The 17,266-nt window shown below is 48.7% G+C and overlaps 1 protein-coding gene across 2 annotated transcripts in view; it reads right to left on the bottom strand.

Moving 5' to 3' along the window:
• EGFR (epidermal growth factor receptor) overlaps window positions 1-17,266 on the bottom strand; it is a 196,374-nt gene that overhangs the window by 24,276 nt on the left and 154,832 nt on the right. The window contains exons 16-20 of one of the 2 annotated variants that reach the window (XM_024249444.3): window positions 16,087-16,125; window positions 14,176-14,317; window positions 13,255-13,377; window positions 12,478-12,576; window positions 5,840-6,025 (exon numbers count right to left, since the gene is read on the bottom strand). In XM_024249444.3, the coding sequence (XP_024105212.2) occupies window positions 5,840-6,025; window positions 12,478-12,576; window positions 13,255-13,377; window positions 14,176-14,317; window positions 16,087-16,125 (589 nt within the window). Of the gene's footprint in view, window positions 1-5,839; window positions 6,026-12,477; window positions 12,577-13,254; window positions 13,378-14,175; window positions 14,318-14,384; window positions 14,455-16,086; window positions 16,126-17,266 lie in introns of those variants that run through there. The other variant, XM_054559164.2, reaches the window with a different exon arrangement.

Below are 17,266 nucleotides of genomic sequence, written 5' to 3' on the forward strand. Positions count from 1 at the left end.
TAGCACCCATGGAGAGTCCCGTGTAGGTGCTCATGATTGTCACCATTTCCTCCAAATGCCAAATCTATTCTCTGTTCTCCATTCCTTTTGCAGTGACCTTGAATTTGGCCACCATCTTGCTTTTGTGATGAGGCTCCATGTGCTTGGCCCTGAGGGGTCCACCCCTCTTCCCCAGTGTCCCTTATCTGGTGGCTTCCTCCCTGTCCTCAGCATCTCCCAGTCAGAGTCACTTCCCCACCCTCAAGTGCCTTCATGCCCTGTCAGCAGCCAACTCTCACCCACAGGGGCCTCCAGGACAGGGAAAGGACCTGTCACGCTGTTTGGTTTGCAGGACTCAGGGCTCTGGAGGGTGAGGGGCCATCTGGCTTGTTCACTGCTATCTTCCCAGAGCCAGGGGGCTTGGCTGACAGACCCATTCCATTCAAACTTGGAGCTCACCCTCCCTGCGCCTTGCACGGTGGCCTCACGACAGCTGCGCCTCCTGCTCTGACCTGCTTCCCTTCCTGCTCTGTATTTGTTGGCAAACTTGGGGAGATAAGAAATTTTATCTTACTTCTATATATATTTCATGTGATGCTTAACACTAGCAGGTAAATGCTTAAGAAATAACTAGTCAAAATGTCTAAAGATGATGAATGTGCTTCAACAGCACTGTGAGCTTTGTCTTTTTAGTGATATACTAAAGCGATCGTTAGGTGAAGTTTAGCTACGACCCTTTGTAGAATACGCAAGAACAAATAAAAAAAAAAACTCACACAACTGAAATCTCTGGTCCTTGGACCTAGGAACCCACAAAGCTGTGTGGTGTGAACGTGCTGGGTAAGTCATCCTCTCTGGCCCAGTGCAGATGGGAGCAGGAGGTGCAGGGCTGAGTCACCACCCTGGGGCCACAGTTAGTCAGCAGGGGTAGGCTCTGCCCAATCCTCATCTGAGGATGGGAAAGCCATGAGGGGAGGGAGCAGACCTGGACGACGAAGGCCGGAGCCCTCTGGGACCTGCTTTGCAGTTGCATTGGAAGCTATGTAGAGCAAGCCAGGGTCTCTTCTCCATGACAGCCTATCTCCACCAACACACTGTGGCCCTTCCTCAGTGCTCCACCCAGTGGCACTTTCACTCTCTCACAGTCCTGCTTGTGTGCTATGACACACACACAGCATGATCTGTCAGCGTGGTTTTCGTGACCTGGCACCTAGGAATAGGCCTGAGTGGCCTGGAATGTGCTGGCGCCACCAGCTTGGAGTCTCCTTCCCTGTCTCCCGGTGTGGACGGGATAGCCCGGCCCACTCAGCTCATCTTCCTCTCCCTCCCATTAGCAGCTCACAGGCACTGGGGCCTCTTGTCAGTAGGAGAACTGTGAAAGCACCTAGGGCTTTTTAAAATGGACTTGGACCAAATTAAGTAGCCCATGTACTTGAAAAAAGGAGTCTTTGAAGTTTTCTTTGATGTTCATCTGTATTAAATTTAACCTCACAGATGGAACTAAGTATAGTTTGGTGCTTATAGAGTTGTGGTCAGAGAGTGCCACGCGTAAGCCAGTTTCATTCTGAGAGCCCTGCCCTGCCGCTACCGTGCATTGTTCACCAGGCCTGGCCTCAGGACTGTAAGCTGATATTGTTTGCTGTACTACAGAACCACATCAGTGTCTGCCTGAACACTCAATTCCGTGAGACTGTAATCTGCATTAGGTAATCTCCTAATTTCTAATTTTTGCCCCAAACCCCTCCCATCTCCATCCCAGTCTTGCATCAATTATTTGCACTCAACTTTCTAATGTAATCTCCCTGGGCATGGGAGGCTCCACGGGGAGAGGGTGGCGCAGGAGCAGGGCTTTCCAAACGGCACGGATGACGGGATCTTTGGATGACTGTGCCGTGTGATTTATTCTGGGATTTACTAGCTGGCTTGTAAATCCCAGGAAGAGTAGACAGGCTTTCTTAAGTCTAACTTACTCCCAATGCGTGAAAGCCACTGTGAGCTCCTGTGTGGGGAATTTAGGAGGCACCTGCTCCTTCTGGCTAGTAACCAAGTGGTGTCTCTGCAACCTCCTGAGATGGTTTTGCACATGGAGAACAAAATCCATTTTCCTTGTAGATGGCAAGGGATGTCTCTTTCATGGTCTACTGGTCTCATCCGGATTCCTCCCAGGACACTTCTGTTTTTTTTCTTTTTCCTTTTGTCTAGTTGATATAACTTTGTGTAATCTCTTTAGCAGTTTAGTCAGGACAATGAAACTTGCATAACAGTGGCCAGCTCTCCCATCAACATTTAGAAGAAAACTTCCCAAGATAGTTTGTGCCTTTGTGAATCAACACAGGACATTTATAAGCCAATAAATCCCATTTTGAGGATGCCAGGAGTTTAGTTTCTGGTCAGCCACTAAGTGTTTCTGGGTAGTTTTACTGCAAACGTTTAAAAAGAAAATTTTTTAATACTCAGATACATTGTAAGTAACCCAAGAGCAAATTTCTATCGTCACAGTTTGGGGAATCATTGTTTTCATTTCCCTCCGGGGACAGCTGTTCCATCATTGCAACTATTCAAATACAGAGGAATGAGGTATCTCTTGTGAACTAAAAAGCAAATCTAACAGAGACAAAGTGTTAACTGCTCATAATGTAAAAGGACTTCAAATCAAAATAAAGCTAATCAAAGTACGACAAACACAAGAATGGCTTTAAATAACAGGTTGAAATTGTAGGTAACATTATGCAGAAAACTGTCATGGAAAACTTTCAGGCCCTGGAAACTTAAACTCAGGCTTTCAGTAACTTCTGCTTAAATGGGACCCGTACTAAGTTTATTCTTTGTAATGGACACTATTATATTCGTTAGTAGAAGGCTAATTTTTGGGGTCAAATAAACCTCCACTTATCCAGGCCAGGCCGACTGGAATGTGAGCGTGAGAAGGCGCGCCGGAGAGCAGCTCATGAGCAGCAGAGATCAGGAGCAATGGCAGGCATGTGATGGTCATGCTGCGCCAGGGAATCAGGGTTGGTGCAGATGTAGATTAGGAAGATGTTTCTGGGTATATTTTAGTGGCTGCTCCAACCTAGGTCAGCCAAAGGGGATCAAAGGAGGAAAAGAACACTCAGTGGGGATCAGCCGTGTGCTGGGCCCATGGTGGGCAATGCGAAGGGGCTCACTGCCCTCCCTACCTCCCAGAAAGACAAGGGGCAGAACACACTCCACAGCCAGGAGACCAGGCGCAGAGAGGCCAGCAACGTGCCCACATTCACACGGTGAATGCGCCAGAATCCAGATCTGAATCCACAGTCCACTGGAGTCTTGAGCTCGTCCTATATTGGGCGAAACCTGCCAAGACTATGTGCCCCTTAAGGAAAACGGTAACACACACATTTCACACGGATGGCCCGACCACCTCTCCACCACATGAGGAGTCACCTTTGTGGAGCTGGGGGTTACTGGGAGACGATTAAGAACAGCTGTGGACTGTTGGTCCCCTCTGATGAATGGGGAGGGGCAGCTCCCACATGCAGGGCCGGGTTTGGGGAACAGCCAGGGCTCACCTCCTGGTTGGGACAGGTAGGCACAAACTCAAGTAAGTCATAAACCAACCAGATATTCTGGGGCAATATGTGCTAAGAGGAAAGTAAAACCAGGTGATAGAGACTGCCTGGGCAAGGAGGGCAGTGCTCTCCATTCCCTGCTTCAGATAACCAGGAGGACAGCTGGGGAAGCAGGTCTGGGTTCCAGGTCAGGGCATGAGTGGATGTAGCTCCACACCCAGCAACACCTGCCCCAGGCTGACCACCCCCTCCCCAAGACGGTGGGTTGCACAGTGTCCCCACATTTCACGTCTACCCAGAACTGCAGAATGTGACCTTATTTGGAAACGGGGTTTTGCAAATCTAATTAGTTAAAAGTCTTGAAATGAAATCATCCTGGATTTAGGGTGGGTCCTAAATGCAATGACTGGGATATTTTTTAATATATATATTTATGGAGTATAATATTTCTTTTGACGTTTATACACATAGCAGAGTGATCAAATCAAACTAATTAATATATCTATCACTTCACATATCTATCTTTTTTTTGTGCTAAGAAGATTTACAATAGACTCTCTTAGCAATTTTCAAACTCAATGACTGGTATCTTTATTAAGAGAAAGGAGAGAGGCCTGTGGTTGCAGAGACAACAGGAAAAGGCCGTGTGAAGATGGAGGTTGACATGGGGAGGTGCAGCCACAGCCCAGGGATGCTGGGGCCACCAGAAGCCAGAGAGGCAGGAAGGATCCTCCTCAGAACCCTTGTGGGAGCATGGCCTTCTAGACACCTGCCAGAGCCAGGAGGAAATAAAGCTGTGCTATGTTGAGCTACCAAGTTGGTGATGATTTGTTGTGGCAGTCTTGGGAAACAAATGCAGCCACACACAGAAATAACAAGCACCTCCCAATAAAAAGAGGCCCCGGCATCCAAGGCACACAAGACCCTCTCCCAGGACCACTGTCTAACAATGGTGATGGGAGTGTTCTACTCTGTGGCCCGGGTTATGACCACGAGAACGGCAAAAATATTCAGTGACTTTTGTGCTCAGAGAAGCATGAGCGCTCCCCACTTCCTGGGCTGCTGGGGGCCGCCTGTGGCTGCAGCTGAGAAATCAATGCCCGATGGTGCTGGAGTAAAAGGGGCTGTGGAGGGTGTGCTGCTATCTGGTTATCCTGGGAGGTGGTCCCTGCCTCTACAATGCGGCCCAGGAGCTCTGCGATGGGAAGGAGCTGACCCAAGCACCACGGCTCCCAGCAAGAGCCTGCCTGGTGGTGTCAAGGGCAGATGCTGGCATAAGAGCGCTCCAGATGTTTTTGTTTGTCTTCTTGTAGGTCACCTTTTACATCTGCCTGGAGCTGGGTGAGCGCCTCACGAATGACTCGGCAGGACTGACTGCCACTGCTAACCAGGGGGATGCAAGCAATGAGGAGGACCTGCCCAGGCCGGGTGGGTGTCTGCTCCCTCCCTCTGGTCCCTGGCACATCCCTGGACCCCCTGCCCTGCTGTCGGAGGGAGATGAGGGGCAACGGTGTATTCTCAGAGACAGGGCCTGCCTGCAAATTCTTTAAAGTCAATGGGGTGAAATGTATACCCACTGTCAGAAAAAAATAGGACTTAGAAAGTTGAGTGCAAATAATTGATGCAAGACTGGGATGGAGATGGGAGGGGTTTGGGGCAAAAGCAGAAGTCTTTCTGGGTCCACATGAGCTATGAAATACCTGGCTTTTTGCTCTGTGCCTGTCTCCAGCACCCAGGCAGGGCTACCTGACCACTCTGCTCTCTCAGCCTCGCCCTGGCTCTGGAGCGAGCCTGTGGAAAGGGGGACACTTAGCCAAGGCCCCAGCCACATAGCAGCAGCAGCTGCGCCCTCTGTCAGCTCCTTGCACCTGCTCACTGGGCCTCCTGCGAGGCACCTGCTCCACTCCACCATCATCACCTGGGTCCTCCTGGCCTTGGCCTGGCTTGCTTACCTTGTTATCAAGTCCTGACTGGGGGAAGCAATATTCCTTCCCCACTACAAATCACCACAGTATTCACAAAGAATTCCAGAGAAATAAGAACAGAGACATCAGACCATACTGAGCACTCAATAAAGAGAAAATTCTTCAAAGGTAGCTGATTGATGAGAGTTTCCACATGCAGGTGGGACAGGCACTGATTTGTGCACAAGAAGATCAACTTGATTGAATCCAAAATAAAGGAATGTGTGTGTGCTACATGCACGCACACACATATCCCCATGGCAAACTCTGGCTATCCCAGGAGTGCAGACCGCATGTGAGGATCCCGGCTCCTTATCTCCTCTCCCCATATCTCCCCTCCCCGATTACCTTTGCGATCTGCACACACCAGTTGAGCAGGTACTGGGAGCCAATATTGTCTTTGTGTTCCCGGACATAGTCCAGGAGGCAGCCGAAGGGCATGAGCTGCGTGATGAGCTGCACGGTGGAGGTGAGGCAGATGCCCAGCAGGCGGCACACGTGGGGGTTGTCCACGCTGGCCATCACGTAGGCTTCCTGGAGGGAGGGAGAGGCGCGTCAGTGTGGCTTCCCATGGTGGCCAGAAGGAGGGGCACATGGACCCCTTCCAGGTGAAAAGGCATGAATGCGATCTTGAGTTTCAAAATACGTACTCATGGAGGAAAAGCTGTGCCTGCAAAAGACCTAGCAGAGGGACGTTTATGCAGGGCTGTGAAGTGACAGATGCAGTGGGAGGGGGCCCCTCCTGGGTGCATCTGGGGATTCCCCATGACAGAGAGGCCCAGGCAACAGTGGCCATGAGGAGCACATTGGATAAAGGAGGAGTCCGAGTGACCTGATCTCTGAGTTTGGGAACTGATAGTGTCTTTGTTATGAAGACCTCTGCCTCAAGGTTAAGGATGCTGTGTTTTAAAATATCATGAGGGCCTGTAGGAATCTGTGTGGGGTCCAGAACACCCTGGGTAATGACTGACCCTGCACATCAGGAACGCTGGCTGTGGGTGCTGCAGAGGAGAGGCGATGGAGAAGGCATCTGGGGAGCACCGAGACAGCAGGGAGAAAGGCCTCCCTTCCCCACAGGCCAGGCTTGGCCCTGACTGTGCTCTGGGAACTGGGTGGGCATTTGGGCTGGGGACTCTGCCCACAGTACCTCTGCAAAGAGTAGCTGGATAAGCTCTTTCAATAGACCACTCCCAGGCTTTGAAATGGACAGAGCATTCAATCTACAGTGACTAAAGGCTGCCTGGCTGCCTGGGACCCATTTCTAAAGAGAAGTGGTCTCTGTGCTGCACCCCCGGGCTCCCGATGGGAAATCCATGCTGCACTGAGTCAGGCATCTGCTGCCCTGCTAATTCTGGCTGGCTGCCAAGGCAGGGGCCTTCCTTTGACAGAGCCATAAATACAGACTTTATTTTAACCCTTCTGCTATTCTTGGGCTGAGGAAGCTAAATTTATTTGCAATCAGGCACACAATGGGGCCCTCTTTTCTGTCTGACTGAGAATGAGGGAACCCCCAATTTCCACCCATAAATTCTCTTTCCCTTTAAATACAAATGGTGGTGACCTTTTATTCAGATATGGAAAAGAACACACGGACTGCAGCAGAATGCATCCAGAGTTGCTTTTCACATCTCAGCAATGCCTGTGATTTGAGTGTGGACTTGGGCAAGTTAGTTTCTTGCAGAAGTGAACACACCGAGCCAGGCTCTGAGATAGGGTGCTGCTCCAGGGCGCCTGGGCAGATCAGGAGCAACCGGCCCGCCGGAGGCAGGGTGGAGATAGGAGACAGGAGACAAAGGCAAGGTGGGGTAAGGGGATACAGACAGTAGACCCTCAGTATCTGGGGAATTGGTTCCAGGACCTCCCTCAGATATCAAAATGTGAGGATGCTCAAGCCCCTGATATAAAATGGCACAGCATTTGTGTGTAACCTACAGACATCCTCCCATCTACTTTACAGCATCTCCTGATTACCTATAGTACCTAATACAATGCAAATGCTATGTGAATAATTGTTATGCTGTATTGTTTAGGGAATAATGACAAGAAAAAAAGTCTGTATATGTTCAGTACTGATGCAATGTTTTTCCCCAATGTTTTTGATTGTGGTTGATTGAATCCACGGATATGAAACTGCAGACATGGAGGGCAAACTGTAAATATTTACTAAAATACAAATCTGCTCACACACTTTCCTTGCCCTAAACCCTGCCCTGGCCTTCCCTGTTCTTGGGAAGCCCCAAGGCTGCCTGCCCTCCTCCCTCCAGCCTCTGGTCCCCCTGCCCACCTTCTCCCCAGAAGAGCTTCCCTCCGCCCTTACCCACGGGAGAACCTCTGTCCCCAGAACCCTTCCACCTCCTCCTTCCTTAGCAGACTCTTTCTCAGAGGAGCCTTCCTTGACTCTTCAATCTAAATGAAACTCTCCTGGTATCTTGCAGTTTTTCATTCAGAAAGCAGCCTCAGCATTGCCTGGGAACCTTTTAGAGCCACACATTCTTGGGTCCCGCCCCCAGGCCAAGAGGGTGAAATGCAGGAGACAGGCCCAGCCTTCCATATGAACAAACCCTCTAGATTCTGAAGCTTGATGAAGCTGAAGAGCCACTGCTTTGAGGCACTCATCACAATCTGTACTTAAATATTTGTGTGATTTTAAAAATGCCCTCCCCACCAAGCTTTTTGAGGAAAGAACGGCTTGGTCAGCTCCTAGCACACGCTTAGGGTCTAGCTGGTGCTCCGCAGTGTCGGGTCGCCCGGCACACACTTGCTCTTACGTTGCGTCAAGTCTCCGCCCCGTATCTGTTGGCAAATACATGGCAAGTTCTCTGAGGGCCTGGACCTTTGCTTCTTCAACATTCCAGCAGGGACTAGGGCAGATCTAGGCACATACCTACTTCAAAACTGTCAGGGTTGAACTGTACAGAAGTCATGCAAGGTCAAAGACTCAAAGCAAGTCAAAGTCCAGGCCACTTGCATTCAAGACAAACAAACAAAAACTATAGCTTTAAATATTTCCTGCAGAGTGTTTAGGCTCTCTATTTTCAAGGAGAGTGTGTGTTATTTTCCTTTTATATTCTAAAAATAATGTCATAATTTTAAAGAAGAGAGGAGATATTTAATATCTGTGGATCAGTAGATATTGCAAATATCCCTTTAACTCGGAGAAGTGCTTGTTTATAAAAAGTCAGAACTGGACAGGGCTGGGAAGTGTATTTTGTCTGAGGTCGCTGTAGTCAGAGGGTAAGCTGAGGCTGATGAGGTGAACAGCCCACCTGAGGCCACCCTGAGCAGGGTCAGGTCAGGACACAGCCAGGTCTCCTGACCCTGGCTCCCTCCGTGGCCCGCTGCTCACCCCAATGGGTCGGAGGCGCCCCAGGTCCTCTGTGTGAAGGCAGCCTGTGGGGCCTGTTGGGTGCTCCAGTTAACAGACTTTAGACGTGAGAGACACACATACAGTACACCTAGAAATCTGTTTTGTGTTCCCTTTCCATTGCCTACCCTAAATTTAAACTGGAAAGCCTATGAAAAATTAATAGGCCATGGGATTGCCAGAAAGCACAAATCACATCTCTCCCCCCGAGTCTGGGAATCTGTACAACCATAATACCAAAGAAACCCTCTGGCTCTTCCTATTTTCTCAAGATCTGGTTGAGATTTGAAAACATATTGTATTCATTTGAGAGGGAAGAAAAATCTGCAAACCAGAGCAGTTTGAGCAGCCCATCTGCTGCAGGGCCTCGCGGGGCTGAGCTGGGGCTGGGAATGGGGAGCAGAGCGGGGGGTGTGGGTGTCGGCCACACAGAGCCTGGAGCCCCGCCAGGCCCCATCCTACTAACATCTGATAGACCCACTGGGCCATCACTTCCTCCCCACCCAGCAGGCACAATGGGAACGCTGTTCAGTCGTGTGTCCCGTTCGGTGTACGCAGAAGCTAAAGCGAGCTTTGTTCTCGGCTGTTTGTCTTGGAAGTAGTAAATGTGCACCGTGACCTACAGCGAGCATGCTTGGTATTCCACAACAATCTCCGTGGAGCCCCAGCGCCCGCAGGCTGGCAGGCAGAGCGCACACTTGGAGCCCCCATGGCTCGTGGCCCAGTCCCACCGCAGGAGTGTCCCTGAGGCTTTGTGACCTTGAAAGCCTGTTATTTTGTCCTAACTGCTGACATGACTTTTGGTTCCTTCCTTCTGGCTTGTCTCTCTCATCTGTGAACGGCTCTACCGTATGAATTGGGATTCCACTAGCTGTTGAACTCCTTAAGGTCTGAGAGGTGTACATCCAGCCTTATGAATGAAGGGCAGGTGTCCCCTGCATTTTAAGAACTTTACTCATTCACTAAGCCACTGCTAGCAACATGGAACTGGGGCTGCAGTGTGTGTGCCGGCCGTGGGGCCTGGTGTCTGCAGGGGAATGTGAGTATGGAGTCATTGCTGCCGTGCACGCGTGCATGTGAGTCTTTCTAAGAGCACACATGGCCCCATGAGCTGTCCTGCCACAGGATTAAGGTGCTATTTAACTCCCTGTTGAAATTGGCCTGGGCACTGCTGGTTTTGCTTTCTTTACAAGAAAGTGCCTCCTCCAGCTTCCCCCTCTCCATCCCAGTGTGGTGCCCTGCCTGCCAGGATTGCTGGTGAGGCCTGGGCAGCCTGAGCTGCAGGACAAACCACAAACCACAGGCTTCAGGGAACACTCCAGGCTTGTCGCCCTCTGACTGCAGCAGACATGACATCTACCATTGGAGAGGAGGGGGGACATGGCCGTGGGGCAAGGAAATAAAATGATGGAGGGGGAAGAGGGGATGAGGAGACAGGACGAGCAGGAGGCCAAACTGAGCTTTCTTTTATTTCTTTTATTTATTTAATATATTTAGAGAGAGATATATATTTAGAGATACATATATCTAAATACGTATCTCTAAATATATATATAAATATATATAAATCTCTAAATATATATCTCTCTAAATATATATATATCTCTAAATATATATCATATATGATATATTTATATATCTACATAACTATATACAGAGTATATATAGATATCTGTATTCAGATATATATATAGGTATCTATATTAATATTTATATCTAATTATTTTTTTGAGCAGGGTCTTGCTTTGTCACCCAGGCTGGAGTGCAGTGGCGAGATTTTAGCTCACTGCAGCCTAGATCTCCCGGACTCAAGCCATCTTCCCATCTCCTGAGTGGCTGGGACTACAGACATGAGACACCACACCCAGCTAATTTTTTATTTTTTGTAGAGACTGGGTCTCAGTATGTTGCCCAGGCTGGTCTCAGACTCCTAAGCTCAAGGGATCCTCCTGCCTCAGCCTCCCAAAGTGCTCGGATTACAGGCGAAAGCCACCACGCCAGGCCCATGGATGCTTCAGATGTTGGGTGCACTTAACTTTTAAGCTTTGACCTTATCTATCTTCTATCCCATTTCCAACTCCACAGAAGCATATTTCCTCCAATTAAAAGGTCCTGGGGGGCACTTTTCAGTGAACACTGCTTCCTTCCCAAAGCACAGCTATTGTCTTAGAATACATCCAAACCCTCCTCACGCTGCATTGTAAATACCACTGAAATTCACATTTCAACATGATTTTGTATAATTTATTAGAATGTGTTGAATGAATAAAAAATGAATTAAGGAAGCAAATTGTGCACAAAGATTTTCCTACACAGCACAGGTGAGGGGCTAGAGATTGTAAGTGAAAGGCTTCACAGATTGCCTGTCTTCCTGTATTTCTTGTGGTTATATTAATAGACTTAACATTTTGTTACTAGGACTTGACTCAATTTGTAAACCGCTAAAATGAAAGCTAATTTTTCTTGATAAGTATATCATCAATTTTACAGATTTTTTATTGTATTATATCAATTCATCGTCTTTCATTTAGAAGTATATCAACACAGGATTTCCCCTACTATAATAAAAGGAAGAAAAGCTGCCCAGAGAAAATTAAACTGTAGATTTCCTCCAATTAAAAAATTGTATCTTAAGACATTTTTATAAAGGCCCGTGTTCTCTTTACTTGCTATGTATTCTGTGGGTTAGACATGAGGCAGGGGATATTACTCTCTGGCTTTTATCCTTCTTGGCTGTAAGATCAACTAAATTCTCTAGAGTTTTGAAGTAATAAGTCAGCCATTTTTCCTTTTCCTTGATTCTGCTTCCCTAGTCTGCTGCCTGAGCCCCTCGACCTCCTCTTTCACTTGCTCTGTGTTGGGACAAGAGCAAAGGTTTCCACCAACTCACAGCAAGCCCAGGCCAGTGTAGAAGAGGCTCTGTCAGACTCCAGCCAGCATCTTCCCACCACTGGCTGGGGAAGGCCCAGAGAAGGTGGAGAAAGTTCGAGAGAATTGGTAGTTAGAAGATAACAATAATCCTGTGGAATTTTCCAAGAACTTATTCCACAAAGTAACAATCAACAGACACTGGATAAAAATGTGAATTATTCTGAGAGAAAGTACAGAAGGTGGGCAACAGTTTATAGACTGCACGCCATCATATTCTAGGCACCTTTAAAAAAAGCCATTTCAAAGATGAGATAACTTGGTAGAGTGAATTGAATGCAAGTTTCAGAGTCAGAAATAACAAGGGGCTTAAACCCTACCCCAGCCATATAAGGATCAGCCAATTTCTTTATGCCTCCATTTCTTCTTCCAAAAAATACCAAAAACATTACCCATGCTTCAGGCTCACCAAGAGCACTCACTCATCATGTGTGTCAAGAAACTAGTGCTGGGTAGATGCCAGTGATTGCCTGTTTCCAGCCTTTTGGGGTGGATACTAGCATGGGAGAGGCCAGTGCTGTCTCTAAGGGGAGGGAGTTATACCCACTAGAGCTAGAAAGGGAAAGACATGGAAAGTGAACATTTAGGATGTGGAGATGAGCAGGGTCTAGAGCAGAGCAGCTGCCAGACATGAGAAAATGTGGGCCCTGAGGTTCAGAGCCATGGACCCCCACACAGCAAAGCAGAAACTCACATCGAGGATTTCCTTGTTGGCTTTCGGAGATGTTGCTTCTCTTAATTCCTTGATAGCGACGGGAATTTTAACTTTCTCACCTTCTGGGATCCAGAGTCCCTATGACAGAAAGAGAGGGAAGATGTTAACTGGCAATTGTGAGATGGTGCCACATGCTGCCCAGTGAGCTGGGTGGATTTTACCAGCGATGCACCCCGAAGGTGAGGGACACGGGGGCTTTGGAGCTGCACCTTAGGCTGATATTGCTGGGGGCTATGACGCCCCCGCAGCCCTGCAGCTGTCAGGCTCCACGAATCACACTGATTATTTAGATAAAAGAATCTCAAGCTTGTAAAGCCTGTTATAAAGTCCATGTGGATCATTTCATCCAGAATTTAATGATGCTGTGTCTAGGCCTAACTGAAATCAGATTTCATGCAAAGAGGATCTAGAAGAAGCAAACGAAGATGAGCCCATTTCAGCTGGGCTGCATTCTGATGCCGCGCGGTGAGAGGCGGCCCTCCTCCCGCCCTGTGCTGCACCCCATGGCAAGGTCAACGTCCCCTTTCATAAAAATGCCTTTGGTCTGTGAATTGGTCTCACAGGACCACTGATTACTGTGGTTATAAAAGATTTCCTCTCAATAACTTGGGAAAAACACTGGAGTTTCCCAAATGCTCAGTGAAACAAAGAGTAAAGTAGATGATGGAAATATACAGCTTGCAAGGACTCTGGGCTCCCCACCAGACCGTGAGGGGCCTTGCGGCCCAGCCCAGAGGCCTGTCCCAGGGACCTTACCTTATACACAGTGCCGAACGCGCCGGAGCCCAGCACTTTGATCTTTTTGAATTCAGTTTCCTTCAAGATCCTCAAGAGAGCTTGGTTGGGAGCTTCTCCACTGGGTGTAAGAGGCTCCACAAGCTGGGGGGGACAAGAACAGAGAGACAAGGGTCCCCTCAGCGCTCACCACGCTGGAAAGCAGTGCCAGACGTGGCCCAGCAGGGGGACCAGCAGCCACAGCATATGCTTGGGTGCCAGGACATGGCACTTGCCAGCTCATTTAGAAGGACAAATGTACACCTTCTCTACAGAGCTTGACAGAAGTTGGTAGAAACACAGGCTCTGATACAGGTGTTCTTTAAATGAACAGCTACCTTTCAACAAACACAACTTCTATTTCTGTTTCCATGCCTATTAGCTGGATTGAAAAACTCCGGTAGGGAAGTTGCATATGGCGGTCGTTTTGGTCGGGGCACATCACATGCGCTTATACTTATGAGCCGCTGGGTTGCTCTTTCCAGAGAACATGGCTTCCAGCACAGGACTGGGCTGTGGCAAAGTCCATCATGGACAAAGCCACTGTGTCGACAATGGTGTTTTCCAAAGCAGGAATCTCTCGCCTTCGCCACAGTGCCAGCATGGGATCAACAGCCAGGCTTCCTGGCCTCCCTCCTGTGCACACACAGGCACCGGGTCCTAAGCAGATGCCACACAGCTTTGTGGACATTGAAGGGTACAGCCTAGAAACATTGGCGTTTCCTCGGATGGATGTACCAACATGTCACTAACTGGGTGTAACTGCACATTCAGAGATTCTTTCTGCATCATAATACAACTATGTATCTAACATACACAACTGCTAATGGCCCATTCTCGGGGCTGGCCATTGTTCCCGTCAGGGTGCGAGGGCTCCTGAGCGCACCCAGGCCTGGCACTCACCTCCCTCTCCTGCAGCAGCCTCCGCAGCGTGCGCTTCCGAACGATGTGGCGCCTTCGCATGAAGAGGCCGATCCCCAGGGCCACCACCAGCAGCAGAAGGAGGGCCCCCACCATCCCAGTGGCGATGGACGGGATCTTAGGCCTGGAATGAGGTGGAGGAACAAGCAAGGGTGAGGTTGCTGACAGATTCCATGGCCTTGGCACTCAACACGCCCCTGCATGTTTCAGTGCACTGACATCTTGTAGAATGATCTCGGAAAGTGAGATACTATGTAGCTTCTAAAAGGAGAAAAAACAGGCTTCTAGGGCAACATTTCCAACTTTCTCAAGCTCTCCCCAGTCCCCTACCAGGCCCACTTTCCCTCATTTTTTAAAATCGAGGCTTTATCTGGACCTCTCCATATGACGAGTATTTTTCAATTTGTTGATTAACAAAATATGATTCAAAAAATAACTTAGACTTCAATAATGCTTTTTCATGGATTGGTATTTTGTTCATTCCAAGAGTATTTCCATGCAATTGAAGTGCCGTAGTCCATACACATGGACCAGGCACTGCCTCTGGCCAGGCTGGGTGAAGGGACTTTTTGGCAATGCTGAGACTCCTCTGGGTCCTTGGCTTTCAAGATGAGCATGTGGATTGTGTGAAATACTCTCTGAACGAGCTTGAAGGGGGTTATAAAGGAATAGGATTCAGACATAGAAAGCATCATTGTGATGAGTGATGTCATCATGCAGCCTCAGACTGTAGGGTGCATTTAATCCTCCCTCCCACAGAGGTCATGTCTAGTTCCAGAAAGAGGAAACCAGAAGCCACATGTGCCAGCTCACTAGAATACCATAAGATTAAAGAGTCATTTGCTATGGAGCACATATCCACAGGGCACCACAAGAGTAAGAGTGGGTGAACAGGAGAAGAAGAAAAAGATGGAAAAGAGCAGCTGTAAGAAGGAATGGCCATGACTGGTTTCCAGGTGGAGACGTGGTGGAAAGCCGCGTGACTAAGATCCCTGAGATCGCAGTGTGGAGTGGGGAAGTTCTGCTGGGTGTCCTAGCAGCTCACTGAAGAGACAGGAGTGGAAGGGGACCCAGTCTCTTCGAAGTTGCCTTCTTCCTTGATCATGTGACACTGGTGGCAGGAGAGAGAGCTATGGCTGTCAACTCGGGGGCAGAGGAGCACGCCAAAATGAAGGAAGGGCAGTGGTGAGGAAGGGACTTTGTAAATGTTACCAGAGATGGCAGAGGGGCCTGGAAGTTTGGCTTATGTTTGGAAACATCCAAAATGGCAAACAGGTGCTCGGTGTATAATTCCCTGATTCCCAGCTAGACGCCATCGAGGGTAACACCACTCTTTCCTGGTGAGTTTGAATAAGATTTTTCAACCTTGCTTTTCTCAGGACTTTGCTCTGGCAAACTGGCCAGATCTGATGTTGAAGGAAGCCCTTTTGCCTTTGCTGGGCAGTGTGTCTGGGAAAGAAAGGAAGGAGAATCACTCCCCTGTGCTGGAGGGTGTCATCGAACAGAAAGGCCACTCACACACAGGCTTGTGATGGGACCAATGGGGTAAGTGGACAGAAAAAAAGAGGAGCTAGAGGCAGAGAAGGACCCAGCAAAACCAGTGGAACCGAGGAATTCAGAGGCAGTCCATGCATCGAGCAACGGCGGAGAAGGGAGCAGCCCCAGCACTGTGCGTCCAACCTTCCCTCCACTGAGGACAAAGTTGGCATGCAGAGCCACGTGGAACCAGCTGGGCAGTCTGCAGAAACCCTGGCTGAGGGTAGGATGGCCCAGAGCCATAGACACTTGATCAGGACAGAGGACAGTCAGAAACGCAGGAAAGCATCATCTTCACCCACAGCAGTGTGGTCATTCTTGACGAGGTCCATGTGATACAGAGCTGTGAACACTTACCCATTCACTGCACAGCCTTCAAGACCTGGCCCAGCGCATCTGTAGGAAGTGAAAGAGAAATATACATTTTTCTCATTCTACTTCTTTGGCATATTTCTTGGAGATTTTTAATTAAATCATAAAGCAATATATGCTAAACTACTCTTAAATAATTAAAATCACAATGTGTCTGGATGTTGGATTGGTGGTTAATTATTTACTATGCATTTATTCATTTGTTCATTCACTTGCAAATATTTTTGAGTTTCTACTCTGTGACAGGCGTTATTCTAGCATTGAACAAAGCAGCCAGTATGTTATTGAGATGTTTTCACATCTGGCTTTTGACACAGATAATTGTCCCACAGCTGGCTCTAGAATTTCAAATAGAGAGGCAGAAGGAACCAAGGCTAGAAGCATGGACTGGGGCCATGCTAATTACGGAGAAGGCTGGAAGCATGGAGTCCCTGCAGGTTTCTGACAAATTCTGTGCTTTGAACAATCATCTGGCAGCGAGGAGGAAGAGGTCAGTCCTGGGGGTGATGGTTAGGCTACTAGTTGGGGTGAGAGGCACTGGCAAAGGGAGTGGAAGGAAGGAAATGGGTAGGATACTCTTGGGAACCTGGCGGCCCACATGCAGGGGTGGCAGAAAGGAAAAGTGGGGGGAACAGACGTGTGAAGGCATGAGGCTCAGTGGCAGGAGGAGGCCGTGAGGATCACAGATGCAGAAGGCCAGGCATGGAGGTGGCTGCATCCACCCCAACCCAGCTGAAACTCTGACGGCAGAAGAGAAGGGATCCATCCTAAGCATGACTCCTGAGCAGCTGGGCTCCCGCTCTGGTGGGACACGCTGCCATCATTACTTTGATTACAGGATGATAGTGTAAAAAGGCAGAATAACATGACTTTGAGACTCTCATTTTCTGGCCTGGGGAAAGATGGACAAGTACATTTCAATATGTGAGAGGCCTGGGGGAGCCCTGGTTTAACACTATAATCTGATCCTAACAGTTTTTATCTCTGCTCTCCAGGTCTCTGTTCTCTACACTGCTCTTCTTAATTCGGGGGTCTGGGTGCTCCCTCTTTTCCATGGTGTCATGTAGTGCAGTCTTACCCCTGTGGTGCCTTTGAGCTTAGTTCATAAACCAAACACACAGGCTTCGTAGGGGTGGAATATACAGGAGGTCTCGTTACTGCCCAC

The sequence above is a fragment of the Pongo abelii genome, chromosome 6, assembly GCF_028885655.2.
Source record: "Pongo abelii isolate AG06213 chromosome 6, NHGRI_mPonAbe1-v2.0_pri, whole genome shotgun sequence".
In the NCBI taxonomy this organism is placed as follows: domain Eukaryota; kingdom Metazoa; phylum Chordata; class Mammalia; order Primates; family Hominidae; genus Pongo; species Pongo abelii.